The sequence below is a fragment of the Narcine bancroftii genome, chromosome 9, assembly GCF_036971445.1.
Source record: "Narcine bancroftii isolate sNarBan1 chromosome 9, sNarBan1.hap1, whole genome shotgun sequence".
NCBI classification, from domain to species: Eukaryota; Metazoa; Chordata; class Chondrichthyes; order Torpediniformes; family Narcinidae; genus Narcine; species Narcine bancroftii.
In genome coordinates this window covers 18,717,942-18,744,901 of record NC_091477.1, presented here as the reverse complement: position 1 = coordinate 18,744,901, position 26,960 = coordinate 18,717,942, and the positions used below count along the sequence as shown (strand labels likewise).

The 26,960-nt window shown below is 38.7% G+C and overlaps 1 protein-coding gene across 1 annotated transcript in view; it reads right to left on the bottom strand.

The window, feature by feature from the left end:
- The window catches only part of atp10b (ATPase phospholipid transporting 10B), a 187,012-nt gene that overhangs the window by 18,663 nt on the left and 141,389 nt on the right, over nt 1-26,960 (bottom strand). Inside the window, exons 11-14 of the mRNA XM_069898221.1 lie at nt 18,941-19,126; nt 9,024-9,555; nt 5,960-6,066; nt 2,255-2,381 (exon numbers count right to left, since the gene is read on the bottom strand). Of these exons, the coding sequence (XP_069754322.1) occupies nt 2,255-2,381; nt 5,960-6,066; nt 9,024-9,555; nt 18,941-19,126 (952 nt within the window). The remainder of the gene's footprint in view (nt 1-2,254; nt 2,382-5,959; nt 6,067-9,023; nt 9,556-18,940; nt 19,127-26,960) is intronic.

Sequence of the window (26,960 nt, the reverse complement as noted above, 5' to 3'; positions counted from 1 at the left end):
TTTAGTAATGCACAAACATACAGTTTGCTATTACCATCATACCCTGATCTACATGGTAGTCATTTATGTAGCTTCTGAGTGGCTGCTAGAGTCAGAGAGAGAGAGAGAGAGAGAGAGAGAGAGAGAGAGAGAGAGAGAGAGAGAGAGAGAGAGAGAGAGAGAGAGAGAGAGTGGGTCAGAGAGAACATGATGGAGAGTCAGAGAGAGTGTGAGAGCATTAGAGGGAGATAAAGAAACTGAGACATTCATCCCAATGATCACCATACAAATGATAAGGCAACTCTAAATATATTTCCTGATGTCTTAATTTACAAATAATTCCATGCAAACCACCATAACACTGTTTTAAACCTGTTTGGCACACCTCAAAATAGGATTAAATCCAATCTCCAGACAACATTTATTGTACAGTTTTTGTATGAACCTTGTGTAATCGTATTGGATTACAAAAAACTTGTGATATACCTGCTTTGTAACAGTATAACGTTCCCACAGACTATCACATCAGATTTTAATAGATGGGATAGTTGACTGCAACTCGTGCTGGCAGAGTTGTTCTATGGTAGCCATAAGTGACTCACACCAACTTCAAAATGGGTTTCTATCGTATTTGCTGTCATCAATTTGAACCAAAATAACTGTTCAGCATTAAGTTAATTCAATACACTTATAATAATGGCCTTCTTTTGGTATACTTATGAAGAACAATCAAGAGGGCAGCTGGCCACTGAATTTGCAAAATTTATGAATTAATGATGCTTTCAGGGACCAGTATAAAAAATGATATAATCAAACAGAATTACAGTTGCAAAAAATTTGCATTTTCAGGTAAAATTAAATATGGTTACATTTTTAAATAAAATAGCCTCAAAAATCTATAGCTAGTTCATTATTTAAAAACAGCTGTTTAATGTTTCTGGGAGACAAAATACTCATTTCAGAGCACAAAAGGAAATTAAATTGAAACCTAATCACTAAGAAGAATTTTTGTTAACTTTTTAAATGTTGATTTTTTTTAAGCACTAAGGATGTTTTGTTGATCCAAGGATATTGGAGATGAAACTAGACCATCTGCTTTGTGCCATGTATTACATCAATTTGGCAGAACACATTGTTGACACAGTATAAAAAGTAAAATAAAACTAATTTTTCTAGACAAGTTCTTCATGATTCACCCAATTGTTGTAAAGGCATGCATCTACTTCAGGATTTCAGAAAAGAACTCTACAGTCTTAGCTGCTTTATAACTCAACGCCCTAATTTTAAATTAAACTTTTTTAATAAAAATGGTTTTACAATACCTAATAAATAGAACTTAAAAAAATACCAGTTAGAAAAATTACCAATAAAAGCATTTATGGGAAGAATGCATACTGTGGATAACTGAAATCAAGCAGTAGAATTTAAATTCAGTGACATGCTACAATAAATCGAAATAGTTCACAAAGGACAAATGCAATATGTGCTCGATGAATGTCCTATTATTTTCAGAAATGATCATTTAATTTTTAATTCACTTATTCCTTACACTACCTGACATTAAGAGCATAAAAACTTAAGAAGGTTGGACCACAAAAAAGTCTCCTAGCGCCTCCAGCCTGCCTCACCATTCAATATGATCATGGCTGAACTGCCCCAAGACTCATCATCTTTCTATGCAGGTGCCTCATCATTCAAAAAGTTATTTACTTCCTTTTTAACCATCTCCAATAATCTGGCCTCCATAATATCCAGGATGGAGCATTGAAGAGATTCTCCACCCTCTACTTGCTATTTGCTTCAGTTTTAAATGATTGCCACCTAATCTTTTACCTGTGACACACAAGATGAAATGTGTCCACATGTATCCCGTCTTGCCCCCCCCCCCCCCGAGCATCTTATATTATTTAATAAGTTTTCCTTTCATCTTTATGAACCCCAAGGTATATAGATCTCATTTCATTATCTTCATTTGAGGTAGATATTGGTATTGTTCAATTAGTACAGAATGCACTTACTCGTGTTACATAAGCTTAAAGAAAGTGATTTTGAGACATCTAATTCAATATTACTGTCACAATTCTATAGTGTTTGCACTGATACACAAGATGAAACAAGTGCCCTGGTCATGCTGACAAATATCATTTTGATGAAGTCCAAGAAGCTACAGGGCAGTGGGTATGAATGTTGTCAGTTAGTGGAGAAACAGTGGGGTTGCAGGTGGTGAGCTAAATAATTATCATTACTTCACCAGGAATTTAATTGTAGACATTACCCAGCAACTTTAAATTTGTTTCCAGTAATAGTGCTGTTTCCATCATCAACGTTTCCCTCTGGTCAATATTGGTCTCTGCTTTATGCCTTAAACTAGCCCATTTTTCATATTCGGCATCAGTCAAGACCTAAACAAAATTAAAACCAGATGTCACCAGAATCAGAGTACTCATATCAAATTGAACATTTACTTTGAATTAGCTTTGCTTTTGACTGAATTTCTTGAGGGTTAATGAAGATTGCTATGTGGTATCAGAAGGTGTGCACATGTGGGGATGGAAGGAATGCAGACAACTAAGACCACTGGCATTGTCACATTCAGAGGAGAGGCCGAAGTGGCTCTGCAAAGAGGCATTTTCACCCTCAGTGATGCAAGCAAAAGAGTTCAAAATCCACTGCTAAAATATCAACCATTGGAGATATGAATCCGCTTATTCTTATATTTAGCAAACACTAAATTTGTCCGAAGCATCATTAATATAGTGCCACGATCATTTGAAGTGGGAAGCTGGGCCTGGGGTCACTGATCATGACTTGGCAATTGTCAAAGGGATCATTCCTTTCTTTTTAAAATAGTTTTATTGAGCTGAACAAAAAACTGTACACAAGGATAACATAAATCAAATCATATCATGTATATGTCACATATTAATTGAAAATTAGAAGCATAACTTACTTCATTCAGGACATCAATTCTATAATTATAACAAGTAAATCATAACTCATTATGTCCAAAATAAATTTTGAATACAAAAATTATACAAATAAAACACAGAAAATCCCCTTACATAAGACAATGGGGTCATTCCGATCCTCCAGGAGCCACTGAGTTATTTTAGAAAATAAAACCTACTGAACTTTGTGGCCTGTGGAACAACTTTTGTGTTGGAGCAAGAAAAAAATTAAATGTTGGATGAATTATGGGCTGTAAAGAGGTGCAATGTGTGTGAGGTTAAAATCACCAGGCACTGGTAATTGGGGTCAGGGATGATTTGACCCATGTCTACTCATCTTAATTTGTTCTAAAGATATAACTTTTAAAAATATAGAACCATAGAACATTACAGCACAGAAACAGGCCCATTTGGCCCTTCTAGTCTGTGCTGAACCATTTTGATTTTTCCTAGTCCCACTGATCCTCACCCAGTCCATAGTCCTCCATATCTCTCCCATCCATGTACCTGTTCAAATCCTTCATCCTATTTATTAATTTAGTCAACTTTACATTGAGAATAGTGTGAAGTACTATGAAGAAACACATTGTAAATTATTTCAGATTAAATAAAAAAGCCCCATTTTCTATTCCATAGGCTAAAGAGATTATTTTCTTTGGAAAACATTTCAGACAATATTTGATAATTACCCTGGTGTCTCAAAGGTCTAGCTTAAGCTCTCAAAACAGCACAATTAATTGGAACAATCACCTTCATCCAGGAGGTGTATCTGTTAGGTCTGTACCCATGTGTAATAATTTTGCCATGAAACCAAGTTTGTTAGTGCTTGAAAAATACTTTTCATGCCAAAGTTAACTTGTCAGTACAACTAGCTTTGTGGGCCAGCTCTGTTTCTAGTTTAATGTTCTTTAAAAACAATGTGAATGAAAATGATCTCACTCCAGCTGTTTCAAACATGGGTCAATCATACCAGTGCCCAAGAAGAGTATAGTAACCTGCCTTAATGACCATCGACCAATACCACTTACATCAACAGTGATGAAGTGTTTTGAAAGGCCGGTGATGAAGCAGATCAGCCCCTGTCTGAGGGGTGTCATGGATGCATTCCAGTTCGTCTATTGTAGTAACAGGTTTTCAGTGGATGCCATCTCACTGGGTCCTCACAAAACCCTGAAATACCTGGACATCAAAGATGCATACATCAGGATGCTCTTTATCGACTACATTTCGGCTTTTAACACCATAATTCCCTCAAAGTTGATCAGCAAACTCCAAGACATGTGAATTAACACTCCTCTGTGTAATTGGATCATGGATTTTCTCACCTCCAGACCACAATCAGTGAAGATTGGTAAGAACTTCTCCTCCACAATCTCCATCAGTACTAGAACACCACAGGGTTATGTTCTTAGCCCCCTGATCTACTCACTTTACACCTATGACTGTGTGGCTCAGTATGACAATAAAACCATCTACAAATTTGCCAACAATACCACAGTAGAGGGTTGTATAAGTGAAGGGGATGAGTCAGCATGCAGGAGGAAGATTGAAAACTTGGTTGAATGGTGCAGCAACAACAACCTTTCACTTAATGTCACCAAAACTAATGAGCTGATTGTTGACTTCTGGAAAGTAAAGCCAGAGCTATTCAATCCAGTGATCAAGGATTGGTGGATCAGAGGTGGAGAGGGTGAGCAAATTTAGGTTCTTGGGAGTTACTATCTCGAAGGATCTTTCCTGGACCCAACACACCAATGGCATTGTGAAGAAAGCACATCAGCGCCTCTACTGTCTCAGAAGTTTGTGGAAGTTTTGTATAACATTAGAAACCCTGTCAAATTTCTACAGATGTGCAGAGGAAAGAATTCCAATCAACTGCATCATGGTATGGAAACACCAATACCCCTGAACATAAAGGCCTTCAAATGGTAGTGGACATAGCCCAGGACATCACAGGCAAAACCTCCACATTATGGAGTACATCTACAGGGAATGCTGACATCAGAGAGCAGCAACAATCATCAATGACCCTCACTACCCAGCACAAGTTCTGTTCTCACTGCTGCCATCAGGAAAGAAGTTTAGGTGCCACATGACCCTCACCACCAAGTTCAGGAACAGCTGCTACCCCTCCACTATTAGACTCCTCAATGACAAATTCAATCAGAGCCTCATTTAAAGACTCTTACTTGTGTACTTTATTGATTTTCCTTTTGTTTTCTCTGTATTGCACAGTCATTTTGTTTACATTCGTTATCTATTTAGGCTTCTTTGTTTGCCTGCGTGTTTTACACTGTGTACAGTTTAACTTTGCCGCACCCACAGGAAAATGGAATCGTAAGGTTGTATGTGATGTTATGTATGTACTCTGACAATAAATCCGAAATCATTGCATTGAATAGAATTTGCATCTCAAAGTATTCAATCTTTTGTAGCAATCACACCCAAAATGGGGAACTGTGCTGATAATAGCAGAATATTGAACAGAAGCCCTGGCTTCTATTTCCAACAAAAATGACTCTCATTCTTCTCCCCAAAACTGTAATAGCCCCATCTTGACTTTCTCATGTCAAGTTTTCAACTATTCCATTTAAAATTCAAATATGATTCTTCATGGCCTTTGCTGACTCTTTATAATACAGAAAGTCACCTGACCTCTCCACCAGGAAACAGGTCACAAGTCACCTCATCTGGCAATCAAGGTTAGATCCACCCTTGGGTAAGGCTGCCATACTATTGGTTCTCACTAACCTTCAGTCAAATGGGCACACCTGAGCTGGCCCTCACAGTTGGTTGCTTACTGAACCATTTGAATGTGTCCTCACCATCAAACTCTTGATGAAGCCACTGCCAATATTTTTACAATATTAAAGTTAATGTAAATGATAAATTGTGGAGATGGTGGTTATATCTGGTAAGATATTTGCCACATAACTATTAAAGGCTGAAAAAACAGATGAGGGATATAAAATATTGGATCTTCAAAGCTGGTACTGAGAGTGAAAAAAGGTCTTTGAGAATGTATTTTTTACCTTCTTTGCAATACATAATGTTCTCAGACCATTGCTTGCATACTGATCTAGATGCTTTTGTGTTTTTTCAATTATATTTCTTTGCTTCTTTTGCTCTTCAACGTTTTCTGATAAATCAAAAGAAAATCAACACATTTAATGTCGTCTTTCACAATACAAATTACAATCACGAAGAAAAGCTTCATGGTTTTATGCACTGCATACTCCAATTTCAATGAAATTGCAAAAGTGGTTGCGAAACAAAAAACCAAATTTCCTAGGTCAATGATTTTCATTCTTGGCTTGTCAGTGTACCTAATCTGTTTGCTTGAGCAATAACATTCAGTGGTGCAATATACATACAGAAATGACTTTCATGATCTAGATTTAGATTAGATTGATTCATCCCACATCCAGACCATGGGCAAAAATATGCAATGCCTTTTGGGTGGAAAAGCCTGAACTAATCTTTGGCTAGCATTAGGAAACATATCGAGGTAAGTGCCCTTTCAGTTTATCATTTGCTGGTTTTCCTTTGAGGTTCCATGTTCCACTTGAAACTTCATACCTTTGGCCAAGCCAGATCAGCTCTCATATTCTGTCACCTGACCATCCACCCACTCTCAACCAATCAGATGTTCCCATCTATTGACTCTTCCAGAAGCCCACTGATCATACGACTCTACTAATTCACTGAATACCTGAACCACCTTCAACTGATGATCACAGGCTTGTTCACTCGCATTTCCCATGCTCCCCCTGTACAATCTTCACACCACAAACCCAGGACCTTAATCCTCTCCCAGATATGCCCAATTTCCTTTGTGTATGGATTGCGGGTCTCCAACCAAAAGTTATTAGCAAACTACCAGATATGTAGAGAGTGTACCAAATATGTGCATTACAGGTATTGTAGTTAGCTACTCCAAAAAGTCAGTCTCACAAGTCTTGAATGCATTCACAATAAAGTGTACCCTTCCCAAAATAGAAACTGCATGCATAATTCCAGATGCTATGTTGAAAAAACTACGATATATTTTGACATGTAAGACGACCAGCAGATATGCTAGGTCTCCTTTTCCAGCCTAATTTTAATAGTTTTATCAACTTTCTAAAATCGTGATAACTTAAATATGGAATTTTGGATGACACAATTTATTTTTAAAATTTTTTTCTTGTGAGTTGTTTCATTGTTTATTTATTTTCTTCTTTCTTTTATTCTTGCTTTATGTTATAGGGGGTGGGGAAGGGGAGGAAAAATGTCTGTGTATATTTTAATGATGAATGTTTGAATATTGTTATTGAAATGGTTCATGGTGAAGTATAAATAAAAAAATATTTTAAAAAATCGCGGTAACTGAGATGTGGGCATTGGCTGAAAGTGAAGATGGTTGTTATCATGGAGGCTCCAGCAAAACAATGCAAGAATGAAATGAGTGTGAAGTTAAAAGTGGTAGAAATGACCAAGAAAACTAACAACTGTGCTGCTTCAAGAAAACTTGATGATTATGAGAAGTTGGTAAGAGGTTGGAGAAAGAAAGAAGAAACTTTAAAAAAAAAAGTGAGAAGAGAAATCACTCATTGGCCAGAGTTGGAAAATCACATTGCAGCATGGGTACATGGACAGAGACAAGATTGCTACATAGTCACAGGAAATAAAATAAGAGCATTTTCATTGAAGTGCGCAAAGTCACACCCAAAATGCAGTAAAGATTTTGAAGCTACAGGTGGCTGGTATAACTGTTTCATGAACCAGAAAAATCTGGCATTATGACAGAAAAAAAAATCTTCAGAAACTACCAAAAGATCTTGATCATAAAGTTGTTAGTTTCCAACAGTTTATTACATGCATCTGGCAGAAACACCAGTTTGCATTGGCAAATATTGGAAACATGGTCGAAACTTCCATGAATTTCGACGTGATAGGCAATAGAACAGTGGAATGGAAAGGTGTGAAAATTTTGCAAACCAGAAGTGCCGGCCACAAAAGGACCGTGGTGCTATCATGCATGGCCAACGGGACAAAGTTAAAAACCATGGTAATCTTCAAGCGCAAATTTAAATCTAAAATAAAATTCCCAGCAGGTATTTATGTGCATTTTCATGAAAAAGAATGGATGGATGAAAATGGTGTAAAACTATGGATAGATGGAATTTGCTGGTCTGGGATATGTTGCATAGCCACTTAACTGAGAACACAAAAAGTAGATTTGCACTAAATAATATTTACATAGCAGTTATCCCAGATGATTCGATGCCTCTACTGCAACTTCTTGATGTCTGCTTGAACAAGCCATTCAAAGACTATGTTCATGAATAATGGAATACATGGATGATGAGTGGAGAAAAATCATTTACAACAGGCATTGTGTTGGGCACGTGATGCAACAATGTGTGCTGCATCACTTGATGTGCTGTGTAACTTCATGCTCAAGCATTGGTAAAAGTGAAAGCAGAGACTGTAATAAAATCATTTTAAAAATGCGGTATCTCTTGTGCAATTGATGGCACGGAAGGTGATTTATTGTGGGACACTGATGGATGAAGCTAAAACTGCCTCATCAGATATACACTGGGACCAGTATGATGACTGTTTAAAGAGTGGGAGTATGGATGTGCTTGCCACGATCTTTGCCTCAGAATGTGATAGTGATAGAGATTTTGAAGGATTCTCTATTTGTTTACTTTTTCAATAAAAATTTTGTTCTAATATACAGGTAGCATGAAAATTTGTTATAGTTGTTTATTTTCTAGGGTCAACATACGCTGAATCGGTTTTCAATGGTGACTTGTACACCTAATTGTCATTCAGCAGTTTTTTTGAGTTGAATTTAAGGTCTCAAAAGTATATTTGACTTTTGAGTTCATCCCATTTTTGAGGGTTTCAAGACTCGACTTATACACCAAAATAAATGGGATATGTATTTGCATAATGTCTTCCTTGAAGAAAATCCCAGTGATCCATTTTCCAAAATTGTGTAAGCTATAGTATGATAGTTCTTGAAGCTTGATCAATAATCTGGTGACTCCTAACCTCAGCAATATTACTGAATGATGGAACAATGAAGGAAGAAAATTTAGTTACCTTTGTCTGCTTCCTGCAATAGGTCCATAATGACATAATCTGCTCCCTTTGTGTACACAACAATCTCTTTGGTGAGGGGGTGCTTAACTATCACAGACATCCTCTTCCGTGATGAATCAAATGCTAATGTATGCAACAATTCAAAAGTCAGAAGATTCCCTTGAGGTAGCTTTATAGTTACTTGGTCAGGAGTCCGGGATAATAATGTGAAATCATACGCTTGAGCAGCGTGTACAAGCGTTGCCTCATCCGGGCTTCCAGCTTCATAGCAAATACTTTTTCCAGCTTCATCAGTGATATCCTGATCTTCTCCACTGATGTTACCATCTAGCATAGCACCTTCACTTGTATCATTGACGCTGTCAGCTCTAGAAACAACAACATCTGCTGCACTCACTGCCCCATAGGAAGTTGAACTTTCTTTCGAAGACAATGGTTTACTGCACAAAGTCTTTGCCACTTGAGAGCGAGATTCACAAGCCAGGGAAGCCAAGGACCGTATTGAAGAATTTGACGATGAAGCAGTCAGTATCTAGAATTTTGAAAACAACTAATCATAATACTCCCTTTGACAACATTATTTACTTTGATGTGATAAAACTATCAGGCTCTTTGTTGGAAAACTCTCATTCACAATCATGTAAATTTGATATTTTATCATCAGGTCAGGAACATGTAACACAGCAAAATGCATACTCATTTGATTGACTTCCTATCCTCTGCCACTGGAAAACCAAGATGGGAATTTAAATGTATCTCAGTGGAATTGAATTTTATTAATAATTATTTGCATAATACAGTGCATTAAAAAACAAAATTCTGCAGACACAGTAGTTGAAGTAAAAACGCAATCCTGGAGAGACTCAGGTCAAACAGTGACTTCATACAGCAAAGATACATAACTAATGATTCGGGCTCAAGCACAAGTGATGACCACCGTTCCTCTAGAAGTGCCATCCTATTTAGTGCTTTTATAACCGAACGTTATCTTGATCCAGAGCACTTGCTACTAGGCTTCTTTTAACAAAAAGGCTGCTAAATAGCACACCACAACAATACTGGCCAATGTTTAAGATCAGGAATCAATTTGAAAATTAAAGGGACAAAAGTTGTACCTCATTAAACGGGCATACGGAGTGCAGATAATGCTCCATATATTTTAAGTGAACAAAGCTTTTTAAAAAAAGTAACACACGAACAAAATAGAGAAAAGTTAATTAATTATAATTATTGAATACACTTCTCTAATGTAAATATCCCCTTACTGAATTATAATCACTTTCTCTAAGCATTTATAAGATAGTCAAAGAGCATAATAAAGCTTAATTGAAATAGAGAGTTGTAGAATTTCTATTAAGAATTATGCTGGAATGTGCATCAAGCCCTCAACTTTGGTTGTTTGCTTCTCCACTCTTTCAGACTTTTACCTAGAAATGGAAGATATGGAAGGTAAAATAAAATCAATGTTGCAAAGGTAGAAATGCCAATATCTCATTAAAGGATGACTGTTATTTTTAAAATGCTATTTTCAGTTCATTTTGAGTGGTAATCTTGAAAAGTTAAAAAATAATGAATAATGGCATTCAAATATTGGTCAAAATTGTAAGGAGGTAGTGTCTTTCCATCCTTTTCAGATGAATGTGCAGTGATGATAAAGTTGCTATTAACATCATGTGTGCAAATTGGCTTTCATTTCATCAAAAGATTCTCATGGTAATTTATTAGGCATTGAATGAGAATGGATGACTGGTGGTGAATTGCTAAGTACAAAAAGGCTCAAACTGCTGGAGAAGTAGCTGTGATAACAATGTTGGGGGAGACAAAACCATAATAGCAAGTGGCATTAACTTTTTGATTTAGCAAAATTATCTCCTCTGCAAGTCATTTGTTATTCCACATGGACAAAGCAACGTGGACAAACAAAAAAAAAGCCAAATGAATTCATGTCAATTAATGTTTCATTACTGCAAGTCTAATGCTGGATACACATACTTCTCATTTTGCATTGCTTCGGATTCGATAATGATTTTCTTGGTGTCAATTTTTATGATTTTGAAGTGGTTGATTTGACTGCCTGCACTCTCTAACAGTGGGGAAGCAGGTGCTTAACAGGGTGGAAAGGTTGTCACTTTTGCTGCACCATTTCATCAGATGCAAGGATCGACAATGAGATAGACAACAGACAAATAGAGCCTTTGTAAGACTACACAAAAGAGTCTGGAAAAACAACCAACTTGAAAACCTCACAAAGATAAGCGTATACAGAGCCGTTGTCATACCCACACTCCTGTTCGGCTCCGAATCATGGGTCCTCTACCGGCTCCTAGAACGCTTCCACCAGCGTTGTCTCCGCTCCATCCTCAACATCCATTGGAGCGCTTTCATCCCTAACGTCGAAGTACTCGAGATGGCAGAGGTCGACAGCATCGAGTCCACGCTGCTGAAGATCCAGCTGCGCTGGGTGAGTCACGTCTCCAGAATGGAGGACCATCGCCTTCCCAAGATCGTGTTATATGGCGAGCTCTCCACTGGCCACCGTGACAGAGGTGCACCAAAGAAAAGGTACAAGGACTGCCTAAAGAAATCTCTTGGTGCCTGCCACATTGACCACCGCCAGTGGGCTGATAACGCCTCAAACCGTGCATCTTGGCGCCTCACAGTTTGGCGGGCAGCAACCTCCTTTGAAGAAGCCCGCAGAGCCCACCTCACTGACAAAAGGCAAAGGTGGAAAAACCCAACACCCAACCCCAACCAACCAATTTTCCCCTGGAGCCGCTGCAACCGTGTCTGCCTGTCCCGCATCGGACTTGTCAGCCACAAACGAGCCTGCAGCTGACGTGGAATTTTACCCCCTCCATAAATCTTCGTCCGCGAAGCCAAGCCAAAGACTGAAGAAGCGACATTTCCATTTTGAGTGATCAGAGGGCAGGGATTCTCACAAATCCCTGTCTTCCAGTTAGTATCGTGTTAAAAACTAGTTCTCTGTCTGTTCTTGGAGACTTACAATGTGACTTGCTCATGGAGCTGGATGAACTTCAGTGCTGTGGATGATGGCTTTGCAGATGTCACAGATGATGGTTAATTTAGGTTGTGAATTTTGAAGAGCTTTAGTGATTTCATATCTCCAGTGCCTTCAGGTATCTGCTGTAGGTAGTCCATGTCTCTGAAACATTGTCAATACGCAGATCTTTTCTGTCTAGTAGACCAGAACTGCTCAGTAAAACCCTATTTATCTGGAATTCAAGCAACTGGCAACTTTAAGCAACTTGCAAAAAAAATGGTATCTGAAATTCAAGCAACTGGAAGCCTCAAGAAACTGGGGAAAAAAAGAAAATAAATATAAACAATAAAATAAATAAGAATTTTTTAAATATTGAAGGAAATATATAAAAACTAAAATAAATAAGAATAAAATAATAGGTTAAATATATGCACATTTAAAATTGTACATGTTCTCTGAAGTAGCGCATAAACCTTTGGTGAAGACGGGAGCAAATATTCAGCCAGCGGAGTGTCTTGTTCGTGCTTTGCTCAGAGCAGCTGTTTGAATAAAGTTGTGTGAAACAGGAAAGACATCACCCAAGCTGAAGAGCTCATTGATGCCACTTGCCATTGGGTTGATTCTCTTAAGGTATCTCCTTATACCTGCTTAGTGAGAGTCACCCCAGTCAGAGGGTCTATCTGTAAACTTGGGGAGGGAGGGTTAATTATCTCTAATGTTATTGTTCATCTTTCAGACAGCTTCAGGAAGGGGGAGGGACCTGTAGATGCAGAAGTGATTAAATGTTTTTGAAAAATGTGTTTGAAAATAAATTAAAATGTTTTAAGATTTTTATATTCATGCAAGTTAAGTTTGTTCAGTGTAAGTACAGTATAGTAGTTTTGTCTTTTAAACTGTTTATTCTTAATGCAGGTGAATTAGTTAGGCATTGTATGTCTCAAGCAACCAGAAAATACACTTATCTGGCATTTACCAATCCCCATAGGTGCCGAATACTGTATTATGCTCGAGTTCTTGATCGAATTTCTTCCTCAGTCAGTTAAAGGGGGCATTGATGCACTGCAGGGAATGGCGAAACACATAAACCACATCTGCCTCTGCAGAGATATTGCTTTGAGATACGGAAAGTAGCCCAGATCTTCTAGAATCTCATATGGAATCTATTGTCATAGGGTGACAATACAGATCCACAGGGTCATATTGGTATTCATCCTTTGCTGACTAGATGTTTAAATGAATGGTTCATTCTCTAAAATATTTTAGTGTTCAAATCAACTTATTGCCGTTTGAACTCCAAACACTGACAAAGTTAAGCACCTTCTGCATACTGCACTGGAATTGATTTGATTCAGGTTTAACTGTTTCCTATTCATCGTTTTTTTGTGGTGAAGTACAATATTTCTGGGCCAAAGATCAAGAAGATGGCTAGAGTGGTAGCAATTTCTTGCTCAATATCAATCTTTATTGATGAAATTCTATAATTTTTCAAGTGGTCCACATTCAATATTACATAAGCCACACGCAAAATTCAGAATAAAAATTGATAGCCAAACTTTAAACATCAATGTTTCGACTCTCAATACAGTTGACTTCTAATTTGTCCTTCAGTGATGGTCCTTTTGTGAGAAATTTATTTTGGAAGAGAGAACTAACATGATCAAAGGCAGGATCTTATAAGTCTTTGAAATACAATTGTCAGTATTTCTGCATAAATCAAAGGTTGAATTTCAAATTGGGGAACAAGGTTAATGCATTTCTTTTTATTTTGCAATTATTGTAATTGATATTGGACCAGACACATCCAAACTTGTCTGATCTCAGAAACTAAGCAGACTCAAATCATATGAGATTGCTTTAGAATACCAAATGCTGTCAGTTTCACCTAGTGAGAAAATGGAGACACCAGTTTGATCTTCCCAAAATCAACATTTAGTGGAATGAAGCAGCATTTAAATTACCCCAGTCATTGCTGTGATGAACTTTCATGTTGACTTTTGTGAATGGTGCATTTCACAATGGACAGTAAGGAATGAAGTTCCCACAACATAATAAAATACTATATATTTTGGCTTACAAGTCAAGTCATGAAACCCAAAAATACTCTCAAAAAATGGGGTCAGTTTATATGCCAGATAAACTTTGGAGACCTTAAATTCAGCTCAAAATCCAATCTGCGCTGATCCGGTGTACAAGTTGAGCCTTGAAAAACACCCATACAAAGGTCAGAACAGAAATATTTTGTAGACAAATCTGTGGCTGACAAGATGGTGCAGATCTCAGATTTATTGTCAGAGTGCATACATGGCATGACCTATAACCCTGAGATTCTTTTCCCTGTGGGCAAGGCAGAGTTACCACATTGCCATGCAAAAAAACCTGACTCAACGTACACATGTAAACAAATAAAGAAATGGAAGCAAACTATGCAATTCAGAAAGAGAAATGAACACAATAAAGTGCAAAGTAAGAATCCTTAAGCAAGTCCCTGATTGAGTTTGTTGTTGAGGAGTCTGATGGAGGAGGGGTAGCAGCTGTTTCTGAAATTAGTACTGAGAGATTTATGGCATCTATTGCATCTTTCTTGATGGTAGAAGCGAAAACAGAGCATATATTGGGTGGTGTGGATCCTTGATGATTGCTGCTGTTCTCCGACTATGGATATTTTCGATGGTAGGAAGTTTTACCTATGATGTCCTGTGCTGTGCAGGGCTTTACATTCAAGAGCATTGGTGTCTCCATACCAGACCGTGATTCAGCTGGTCAGCACACTTTCCATCAAAAAAATTTGCCAGTGTTTACAATGTCATTCCAAACGTCCTAAAATCTCCTGTGAAGTAGAGATACTGATATGCTTTCTTCACGGTGCCATTTGTATGTTGGGTCCAGAAAAGATCCTCTGAGATAGTGACTCCCAATAACTTAAATTTGCTCACCCTCTCTATCTCTGATCCCCCAATGAACATTGGGCCATACATCTCTGGTTTTCCCTTCCTGAAATCAACAATCAGGTCCTTAGTTTTGATGACATTGAGTGTGAGGTTGTTACTGGTGCCATATTTAGCCAAGTTTTCACTCTCCTTCCTGTATGCTGACTCATTGCCCCTTTTTATATCTCCACTACCGTGGTATCATCAGTGAAATTGTAGTCAGTGCTGATGCACCAAGCCACACAGTCATAAGAATATAGTAAGTAGAACAGGGGGCTAATAACACAGCCCTGTTGTGCTTGAGTACTGATGGAGATTGTGAAGAGATGTTCTTACCAATCTTCACTGACTGCAGGAGGCAGCGTTTCAAGTTCTTGGATCATTAGACCTCTTTCTGGGGAAGGGGGTGACCTGTTCAAATGGGACATGTTACATCTGAACTGAAGGAGAACCAATATCCTGGCAAGAAGGTTTGCTAATGCTGTTGTGGGGGGGGGGTATAAACTAGATTCGTGGGGGGTTGGGAGGGGGGAGGGTGATATGATCCAAAGTGAAGAAGAAGAGGAAGAAGTGGCTGATGTACAAGCAAGTACAACCGGTATGGAATTTGAGGGAGAGGACAGGGAGATGGGGCAAAATTGCAATGCAACAGGGACACAAAGTCAAAAGTAACAAATAAAGGCCTAAAGGTTATATATTTAAATATACATAGCATGAGAAATTAAGTGGATGAACTTGTAGTACAGTTATACATAGGCAGGTTTGTTGTTGTGGCCATGATAGAGTCGTGGCTAAAGAATGGACATCAATGTCCAAGGATACACAGTGTATCAAAAGGATAGGCACATAAGCAGAAAGGACTTTGATGGTGAGGAACATTAAATCATAATAAAGAGATGACATATTATCAGAAAATATAGAATCACTATGGGTTGAGTTAAGAAATGGCAATAGTAAAAAGACACTGCTGGCTGATCTCCAAACATTAGCCAGGATGTGGACCACAAATTGCAATAGTATATGGATAAAAAAGCTGTCAGAAGGGCAACGTTACGATAGTCCCTTCCCCTTACCAACCAGCCATGCCTCCCCCTCATAGCTGCAGTCTCCTCCCTCCTTTTTCCACCTATTATCTTCTGCCTTTACCACTCCCTTCCCCACCCACACCTTTTTGTTCGGACACCATTCTCTCATGAATGGCTCAAACCTGAAATGTCGGTTTTGTATTATTACCATTACGACATAAAGGACACTGTTTGACCTGATGAGCTTCTCCAGCATTTTGTGTTTTTACTTCGATCCTGGTGTCTACAGATTTTTGTGATTTACTTCTAACATTATGGTAGTCATGGGGGATTTTAACATGCAAGCAGATTGGGAAAACTAGGTTGGGAATGGATCTCAAAAGAGAGATTTTGTGGAAAGCCTTCAAGATGGCACTTTAGAGCAGCTTGTTGATGAGCCCACTAGGCGATCAGGTGTACTGGAGGGTGTAATGCACTAGAGATGATTATAGAGCTCAGAAACACTTGGAAGCAGTGATCACAATATTTTTGAGTTTGATTTGAGATTTAACAAGGAGAAAACAAAATCAGATGTGTCAGTATTTCAGTGGAGTAAAAATTACAGTGGCATGAGAGAGGAACTGGCCAAAATAGATTGGAAGGGAGGCACTAGTAGGGATGATGGTTATGGATGGAGTTTCTGCAAGAAACGAGGAAGGTGCAGGCTAAATACATACCAAAAAAAGAGATAATATTTGAATGGAAAAATGTCACAACTATGGCTTACAAGGGAAGTTAAAGCCAAAGTAAGACAAAAGATAGGGCATACAAGAAAGCAAAAATTATTGAGAAGATAAAAGATTGAGAATTTTTTAAAAACTTAAAGAAGGTAATTAAAAAACTCAAGGAGGGAAAAGATGAAGTATAAAAGTAGGCAAGGAAATAATATCAAAGAAGATACAAAAATCTTCTTCAAGAATATAAAAATAAAATTAAAAAAAGATGTGAGAGTAGATATAGACCCACTAAAAATTGATGCCAGAAAAATAATCAGAGGAGATGAGAGGGCAGAGGAACGAAATGAGTATTTTGCATCAGTCTTTATTGTTGAAGGTACAAGCAGTGTATCAGATATCAAAGGGTATCAGAGAAGGGAAGTGAATGCAGTTACTATTTCAAGGGAGAGGGTGCTCAGAAAGCTGAATGGTCTCAAGCTGGATAAGTCTCTCGGACCAGATAAATTGCACCTTCTGATTCTAAATGAGGTAGCAGTTGAGATTGTGGAGACATTGGTAATGATCTTTCAGGAATCAATACATTCGGGCATGGTCCCGGAGGTCTGGAAAAGTCACAAATGTCACCAAACTCTTCCAGAAGGGAGGGAGAAAGCATAAAGGAAATTATGGACTGGTTAGTCTGATGTTAACGGTTGGGAATATGTTGGACCACTTACAAAGGATGAGGTTATGGAATACTTGGAGGATAGGCCGAAGCCAGCATGGTTTTCTCAAGGGAAAATCTTGCTTGTCAAACCTATTGGAATTCTTTGAGGAAGTGGCAAACATTCTGGATAAGGGAGATGCTGTCTATTTAGATTTTCAGAAGGCATTTAACAAGCTGCTGTACATGGCTACTTAACAAGAGGCCATAATATAACAGGAAATGTACTAGAATGGGTAGATCCTTGGCTGATTGGCAGAAACCAGAGAGTTGGATCACAACGATCATATTCTGATTGACTGTCAGTTACTCGGGTGTTCGACAGGGTTTGGTGTTGGGGTCTCTTCTTTTTGTGTTGTATATTAATGAGTTAGATGATGGAATGAATGTCTTTGTGGGCATGTTTGCAGATGAAACAAAGGTAGCTGGAGGAGCAGGTGGTGTAGAGGAAACACAGAGACTGAAGAAGGACTTACACAGTTTAGGACAATGGGCAGAGAAGTGGTCAAGGAAATATAATGTTGGAAAGTGTATGGTCATGCACTTTGGTAGAAAAATAAACTAGCAGTCTATTTTTTTTTAAATGGGAAGAAAATTTGAAATACCCAGATGCAAAAGGACAGGAGTCCTTGTGAAGGGCAGCTGAAGGAAAACTTGCAAGTTGAGAGGTTGGTGAAGGCAAATGCAATGCTGGCATTCATTTCAAGTGGAATAGAATATAAGAGCAGGGATGTGATGATGAGGCACTGGTGAGACCTCACTTGGAGTATTGAGCTACTCATTTCAGAAAAAAGGTGCTATGCTCTATGTTTTTTTTTCCCGTTCTATAAAACCACCTATTTAAATTCCAATACTTTTGTTTTTTTAAATTTAATTTAATAGGCATAGAGAGAATAGATGTAGAAAGGATGTTTCCCCTGGTGGGAGAATCTAGGCCTAGTTCTCAACCTTGTTTGATCTAAGGCCCACCTGACTTCCAGCCTAACATGCCATAGCCCACTTGTGGTAATGACTGAGCATTGTTTTCATGTCAAAGACAGTTCTGTAAGAAATACATTTTAATTAAATTATAGTGCTTTATTTAACATTTTTAAAGAGCCACATGGAAACATGTCATGGCCCATCTTGAGGGCATCTGCTTAGAACAGAAATGCACAGGAATTTCTTCAGCCCAGGGAGATAAATCTGTGGAATTTGTTGCTACAGGCAGTTGTGGAGTCCAGGCCATTGGGTGCATTTAAGACAGCGATTGATATGTTCTTGATTAGCCAGGGCATGAAAGGTTATGGGGAGAAGTTTGGGCAGTGGGGCTGAGTTGGAAAATGGATCAGTTCATGATTGGCAGGGCATGGGCTGAATAGCCTATTTCTGCTCCTGCGTCTTACGGTCTTGAATATATGCAATCTTGAAACCAAAATGGCTTTTGACATTGAGGAATATATTCAATTAATGCATTGGGGTGTACATAAAAACTACTGATACAGTTATATACTGTATGTCTATAGTATAAATTTTAACAAATTATCTGGAATAGCATCAACTTACTGGTTGCCTTGATTGTGTTGTTGTGGAAACCATAACTGTGTTACACAATGTCACAGCTAGAAAGAAATCAATGATGCATGCATTTTCCAGCCCACTGCCAGATTTTGGTTGCGTCGATGACTTCATATGGTCAACAGCATCTCGAATTCTCTTCAGCAAGGCTTCATCTGGCTTGATATCTTTCTCCTAAGAGAGAAGTGCAGAAAAAAAAAGTAACGTGTATAGCATTTCTTTTTAATTATGAATTGTATCAGTGGTGCCTCGGGCTGGATATTGCCTTTATTTACTCAGTATAAAACCTAATTACTTATTTTGCTCAGTTATTTAGTTCAACTGACTTTTGAAGACATTTAATTAGCCATACTATCAACAGCTTGAGCAATAAAAATAAATAAGTAACATATTCACAGCCCAGCTCATCTCTATAAATCTCGTGTCTGCGCACTGCACACTTCCATTATGTAATTTTATTCCACTGCAGTTTCTTACTTGTGCTGTCTTGCATGTGACATTGTTAACTTGGCAGGGTGCCATTACCCCAGCAGGTGCAGACAAGCTTAGCATCTAACCATCACTGTGAATACTGTGGCACGTAAGCCACCAGCAATTGCTGCTTCCTCATTTATGCTACAATCTGATGTTATATAAGGGAGTTTTAAAATTCTCTCTCAGTAACTTTGTATTTGAGCTTGAATAATTTACCCAAAGGGAAACAGAACAGGCATTTCTGATGGATAGTTAATTGAAGATATTCCCTGAACAGAGGTTATCCTTGCAGAGCTCCAAATCTTGTATTAATCTTTTCAATTTTTTGACACACTCAGTTCTCAGACTATTTCATGAAGTTCACAATTTCCATGTTGATACGCTCTATCAATAGCACTCCATGTGCTCGAATGGAGGACAGGGGAAGGGAGGTCAACCTATGTGGCCGGGTCACAAGGGGAGGAGTTACTAGGGAGTGAGTCATCAGCGGGGGGGCCAGCTTCTCACACACAGCATCGTATATACATATCATCACACACATTTTAAAGAAAAACACCCTGTGATAGTACAGATTCTATCACCAATGTGTATATGTACAGATGGTATGTAGGATGACAGTGATTGGCTGGGAGTGTAGCCACACCTACTGGCAGGTCTTAAAGGATTGCTCCTAGCCAGACCAGGTCATTCTGGACTGGTCGACCTACTTGTGATATGCTCCAGTCTTTTAGTTCATAAAAGCCTTGGTTTGGATCAATAAGTCTTTGGTTCTTTCGACGCGCTTTACATACCCCATGCCTCAAAAGTATTTCTTTTACAGCAATCTAGTGCTGCATTGAGGTGAATACCTTTACTGCTTGTTTACTGCATGAACCACTTGATTTGTTTTAGACATACAGACAGTAACAGTTCCTTTCAGCCCACAAGTCTATGCCACCCAAATACACCCAATTAACCTAAAACCCCTGGTACAGTTTGAATGGTGGGAGGAAACCAGAGCCCCCAGGGAAAACCCACACAGACACAGAGAGAATATGCAAACTTCTTACATACAGTCCAGGATTTGAACCCTGGTCCTGATTGCTAGCACTGTAACAGCGCTACACTAACAGCTATGCTAACCATACCACCTTAATCATCAAACCAATAAAATATAAAAGTAAAACTAAGTGAACTAAGGTCATAGTTAACAATACCATAAGTGACTCAATATTGTTTATGATGAGATAGGTTCAGAGAATAATTCTAACTTCGACAACTGATAATAGCCCTTCAGCTAAATCCTTCAAGTGTTTTCAATTATATAGCTCGGATATCTTTTGGATCCAGCATGTCAAGGAGTGTGTAGTGAGTGCAGTGCAATATATCATGCATACAGTGGCTGTAGAATTCAAAACATTTATTAAATTTAGTTTAATTCTTAGATCTCCCAGCATCCTGCAGCCTGAAGTGTTTGACTTAAAACTGCATGACATTTTGATGAAGGGCTCAAGCCCAAAATGTTGATTTTGTATCTTTATCTTTGCGATATAAAGTACACTGTTTGACCTGCTGAGTTTCTCCAGCATTGTGTTTTAACTATTCATTTCCTTTATCTCATTGATTTCTATTTGTTCATATTAAATGGCATCAATCATTCATGACCATGTTTTACCATATAACCATATAACCACTTATAGCACAGAACAGGCTAGTTCGGCCCTATTAGTCCATGCCGTAACAAATCCCCACCCTCCTAGTCCCACTGACCAGCACCCGGTCCATACACCTCCAGTCCTCTCCTATCCATGTAACTATCCAGTCTTTCCTTAAATGTAACCACGTCTGTCGGAAGCTCATTCCACATCCCTACCACCCTTTGCGTAAAGAAATTTCCCCTCATGTTCCCCTTATAATTTTCCCCCTTCAATCTTAAACCATGCCCTCTAGTTTGAATCTCCCCCACTCTTAATTGAAAAAGCCTATCCACGTTTACTCTGTCTGTCCCTTTTAAAATCTTAAACACCTCTATCAAGTCCCCTCTTAATCTTCTACGCTCCAGAGAAAAAAGCCCCAGTCTGCACAACCTTTCCCTGAAACTCAAACCTTGAAATCCTGTCAACATTCTTGTGAACCTTCTCTGCACTCTCTCTATTTTGTTTATATCTTTCCTATAATTTGGTGACCAAAACTGTACACAGTACTCCAAATTTGGCCTCACCAATGCCTTATACAATTTCATCATAACCTCCATACTCTTGAATTCAATACTCCGATTTATGAAGGCCAACATTCCAAATGCCTTCTTCACCACACCATCTACCTGAGTATCAGCCTTGAGGGTACTATTTATCACAACTCCTAAATCTCTTTGTTGCTCTGCACATCTCAATAGCCTACCATTTAATGCATATGGCCTATTTAGATTTGCCTTTCCAAAATGTAACACCTCACACTTATCTGTATTAAATTCCATCAGCCATTTTTCAGCCCACACCTCCAGCCTTCCTAAATCACCTTTTAATCTACAGTAATCTTCCTCACTGTCCACAACACCACCAATCTTTGTATCATCTGCAAACTTGCTTATCCAATTCTCCACCCCTACTTCCAGATCGTTAATATATATAACAAACTATAGTGGACTGAGGACCGATCCCTGAGGAACTCCACTAGTCACCGGCCTCCAATTGGACAAACAATTTTCTACCACTACTCTCTGACACCTCCCATCCAACCATTGCTGAATCCATTTCACTACCTCCTCATTTATTCCTAATGCTTCCACCTTTTTTCCTAACCTCCTGTGGGGAACTTTGTCAAAAGCTTTATTAAAGTCTAAACAGACAACATCCACAGCTTTCCCTTCATCAACCTTTTTTATAACCCCCTCGAAAAACTCTATAAGGTTTGTTAAGCATGATCTACCCCTGACAAAACCATGTTGATTACTCCCTAGCAATCCCTGTACCTCCAAATATTTGCAAATACCATCCCTCAGAACACTTTCCATCAACTTGCCCACCACAGAAGTCAGACTCTCGGGCCTATAATTCCCATGTTTACATTTAGACCCTTTCTTTTACAGCGGAACCACATGCACCACCCTCCAATCCTTTGGCACTACCCCCATGGCCAGTGACATCCTAAATATCTCTGTTAATGGCCCCACTATCTGTCCACTAGCCTCCCTGAGTGTCCTTGGGAATATTTTGTCCGGTCCCGGAGATTTATCCACCTTTATCTTTTTCAACATAGCCATCACTACCTCCTCGGTTATCCTTATATGCTTTATGACCTCCCCACTATTTTTCTTTACCTCAACTGGTTCAATATTTTTTTCCCTAGTGAATACTGAGGCAAAGAAATCATTCAAAATTTCCCCCATTTCCTCTGACATCTCACTCAGCCTACCCTCACTATCTACAAGGGGTCCAATTTTATCCCTCACTAATCTTTTACTTTTAATATACTTATAGAAACCCTTTGGATTTATTTTTACTCTGTCTGCCAAAGCCTCTTCGTGCCTTTTTTTGGCCTTTCTAATTTCTTTCTTAAGATTCCTTCTACACGCCTTGTAGTCCTCCTTCAAATTGTCAGCTCCCTGCTCTTTATACCTCTTGTACACCTCCCTTTTTCTCCTAACCAAATTTCCAATATTCCTCGAAAACCAAGCCTCCCTCTGACTTCCAGCCTTTCCTTTGATCCTCACTGGGACATAACTACTCTGTACCCTCAAAATTTCTTTTTTGAATATCCTCCATTTCTCATTTACACCCTCACCTGAAAATATCCTGTCCCACTCAATACTCCCCAAATCCCTTCTTATTCCTTCGAAATTTGCTCTTCTCCAATCCAGAACCTCAACTTTAGGCCCCTCCTTGCACTTCCCTAAAACTACCTTAAAACTAACAGAATTATGATCACTAGACCCAATTGGATCTCCAACATTAATGTCTGATACCTGACCTAGCTCGTTCCCTAACAGGAGATCCAGTATTACACCGTCCCGAGTCAGTTCTTCTACTAATTGATTCAGAAGACAATCTTGAACACATTTAACGAACTCTGGCCCATCCAGCCCTCTAACTGTATGGGAATCCCAATCAATGTGAGGGAAGTTAAAATCTCCCATGATCACTACTCTATGATTCTCACACATATACGTTATCTCTCTACACATTTGTTCCTCTAGTTTTCTTGACCTTGGTCTGTAATACACCCCTATTAGCACCCTCATGTCTCCTTCATCCCTCAATTCCACCCAAACAGCCTCACTGGACGATCCCTCCAGACCATCTTGCCATCTCACGGCAGTAATGTCCTCCTCAACAAGCAGGGCAACTCCTCCCCCTTTTTTACCCCCTGATCTATCACATCTAAAACAAATGTATCCTGGAACGTTAAGTTGCCAGTCCTGCCCCTCTTGTAGCCAGGTCTCACTAATTGCCACAATATCGTGACCCCAAGTATCTGTCCATGCTCTAAGCTCATCTACCTTGTTCACTGTGCTTCTTGCATTAAAATATATGCATTTCAGAGAATGATTCTCACATACATTCTCTTTTCTACCTTCTACCCTAATCTCCATCCTACCTTTGTTATTGTTTTTATTCTTATCTAGGTGGCCATGCTCCCTTGACACTGCTCTCACACTCTGTTCCCCACCCCACTGCCAAACTAGTTTAAACCTTTCCCCACAGCTCTAGCAAATCTGCTTGCCAGCACATTGGTCCCCCTCCAGTTCAAGTGGAGTCCGTCCCTTTTGTACAGGTCCGACCTTCCCCCAGAAGAGATCCCAATGATCCAGAAATCTTATCCCTTGGCTCCTGCAAACAAATGTTCTGTTGCTACTTGGTCCCAAGCCTCTTTCTGTTTCTGAATGTCTCAACAAAATAAAACTGTCATCTGCTCAAGTTTCCAGATCCATATCATTTAAAAGCATTATAAACAGCAATGGCCCCAGAATTAATTTTAGTGATATCTTGCCAATCATTCCCTTGGTATGCCAATCCCTATGTATTCATAGCCACCATTTATTTTTCAGTTCAGGAAGGTTTTAATCTCAAATGTGTTACCTTTCCTTGTATAGAATGCATGATCAAGATAACAAAAACCTTCCTAAAACATGAAATCAAAACTTCCACACAATTTTTTTGTGGCAAATCTGGCTTTCAAGAACTTGTTTGTTCAGATCTTTCCTCCAAAATGCTAGCAATTCCCCTTTATTTTGTTCCCACTGTCTTTCTTGAGAACACTATATGTACCATCAATTAGCACTAGGCTCTGTAGAAAATAATGGTCTACAGACAAGATGAAGATCAAAACATTTTTGAGGACTATCCAAAATTATCAAGAGCATGATGGATTTCTCAAGCTATCAGTCTGACAATTTCTATTCCTTTATGGAAATGGCAGTTTTTGCATGGTTAGTATATTTTGCCATTCCGAATTTTCCTTTAGACTGAGGTGAGGATCCATCTTCTGAGTTGCCCTAGTCCTGCTGAAGGTGCTTCCACAGTGACGCTACTTATAAAGTCTCAAATAAGTTTTATTTACTCTGAAAATTTGTCTGAAAATACTCTAATACATTTGTCAAACACAAATTTCCCCTTTTAAATTTATTTTGATTTCTCCCTGGCATAGGCTATAGACAAAAAGCACAGAATATTATAGCACAAAATGGCCTTTCAGCCCTCAATGACTGCACCTACCTCAATGCCAAATTACACAAAATCTCTTCTGACTGCACAAAATCCATACTCATGTGTTCTCTGCATATCCATGTCTTTCTAAACATTTCCTAAACAATACCATCATATCTGCTTCACCAGTACAAGTGGCAGCCTGTTTGAAACATCCACCACTCTTTAAAATAACTTGCTCCACATATCTCTTTTAAATATTTCCCCTCTTCAGCATTTGACAGCTTTGTCCTGGGACAAATTATTCTCTTTACTCTATCTAACCCCCCTCTTTATTTTATGTCACATATTTTGATATTATAAGTGCCATGGTTAAAGTATTAGGTCCATAATAATTGATTCTCACATGTCTGGAAACACAAACAGCAGGCTGAGTAGTTTTCATTACCTACTTTCTGGAATGATGGAGATACATTTGACACCTTTCAATCCAGGGAAACTATTCAATAATCTATGAAAAATTAGAAGTTTCTAAAATGTACTGAAATCCAAAGACACCTTCAAGAGCCTGACGTCCTGTGTTTCTCCCATGGGATCCTCATAGCCTTCCCTCCTTTCATTTTCTTAAAAAGCAACACTTCCAATCTATTTTAGCTTTCATTCTCATTGGTTTTTACTCGAGCTGGCAGAGGCCGCAAGCATCAAATCCATGCTGCTGAAGACCCAACTGCGCTGGGTGGGTCACGTCTCCAGAATGGAGGACTTTCGCCTTCCCAAGATCGTGTTCTATGCCGAGCTCACCACTGGCCACCAAGACAGAAATGGACCAAAGAAGAGGTACAAGGACTGCTTAAAGAAATCTCTTGGTGCCTGCCACATTGACCACCGCCAGTGGGCTGATATCGCCTTCAACCGTGCATCTTTGCGCCTCACATTTCGGCGGGCAACAACCTCCTTTGAAGACCACAGAGCCCACCTCACTGACAAAAGACAAAGGAGGAAAAACCCAACACCCAACCCCAACCAACCAATTTTCCCTTGCAACCGCTGCAACCGTGCCTGCCTGTCCCACATCGGACTTGTCAGTCACCAACGAGCCTGCAGCAGACGTGGACATACCCCTCCATAAATCTTCGTCTGTGAAGCCAAGTCAAAGAAAGAAACAATAGTCAGCACAAGATTGGCATTTCCTTCATCTCCCCATTGTGTCACTAATCCCACTTTATCTCAATATATAAATCATTCACTCTTCTATTCCTCATTCTCTTGGATGAAGAAAACACAAAAACCAATTAATTGATTTCTGAAATTCTGATCTGATCTGCAAATCATAAAATTCTCTTCTGACAACAAAACCTCTAATTAACCTGAGCATGGGACGATAATTGGCTTTTGTAGACTTGAAAGGATAATATTCTGTTTTTATTCCTGAGCTTCAGGATAAATACATTTTGCATCATAATATACAATAACTGTGTCCTTCTAAATGACCTTCAGCAACAAAGGAGTGGCAAAATTTATCTCCATTTCTTGGACATCAGTACTAACATTAACATGTATCAACACTAAATGTTTAAAAAATTATTCTGTTTTTGCTTAAATCTTGCTTAAAAATATAGACACTACCCCATACAATTTCTAAACTGCCATAATTAAACCTTAACAATTTTCATTGTACCCTCCAAAGTTGGTGAGGAGATACACGATGGCATTATTCTGCAATAAAAATGTGAGTAGAAATTCAATTGCACAATCCTTTTTGCCACCTAACAAAAGCAATATAGTAATAAAATTGGACACATCTGATTAAACTGGACAACTTCAAGCTGAACACAAAGATAATTTCAGATTTACTACGTCATGTAGGAGGTTGGAGAAACATTAAATTAACTTTATTGAATTTAGCATGT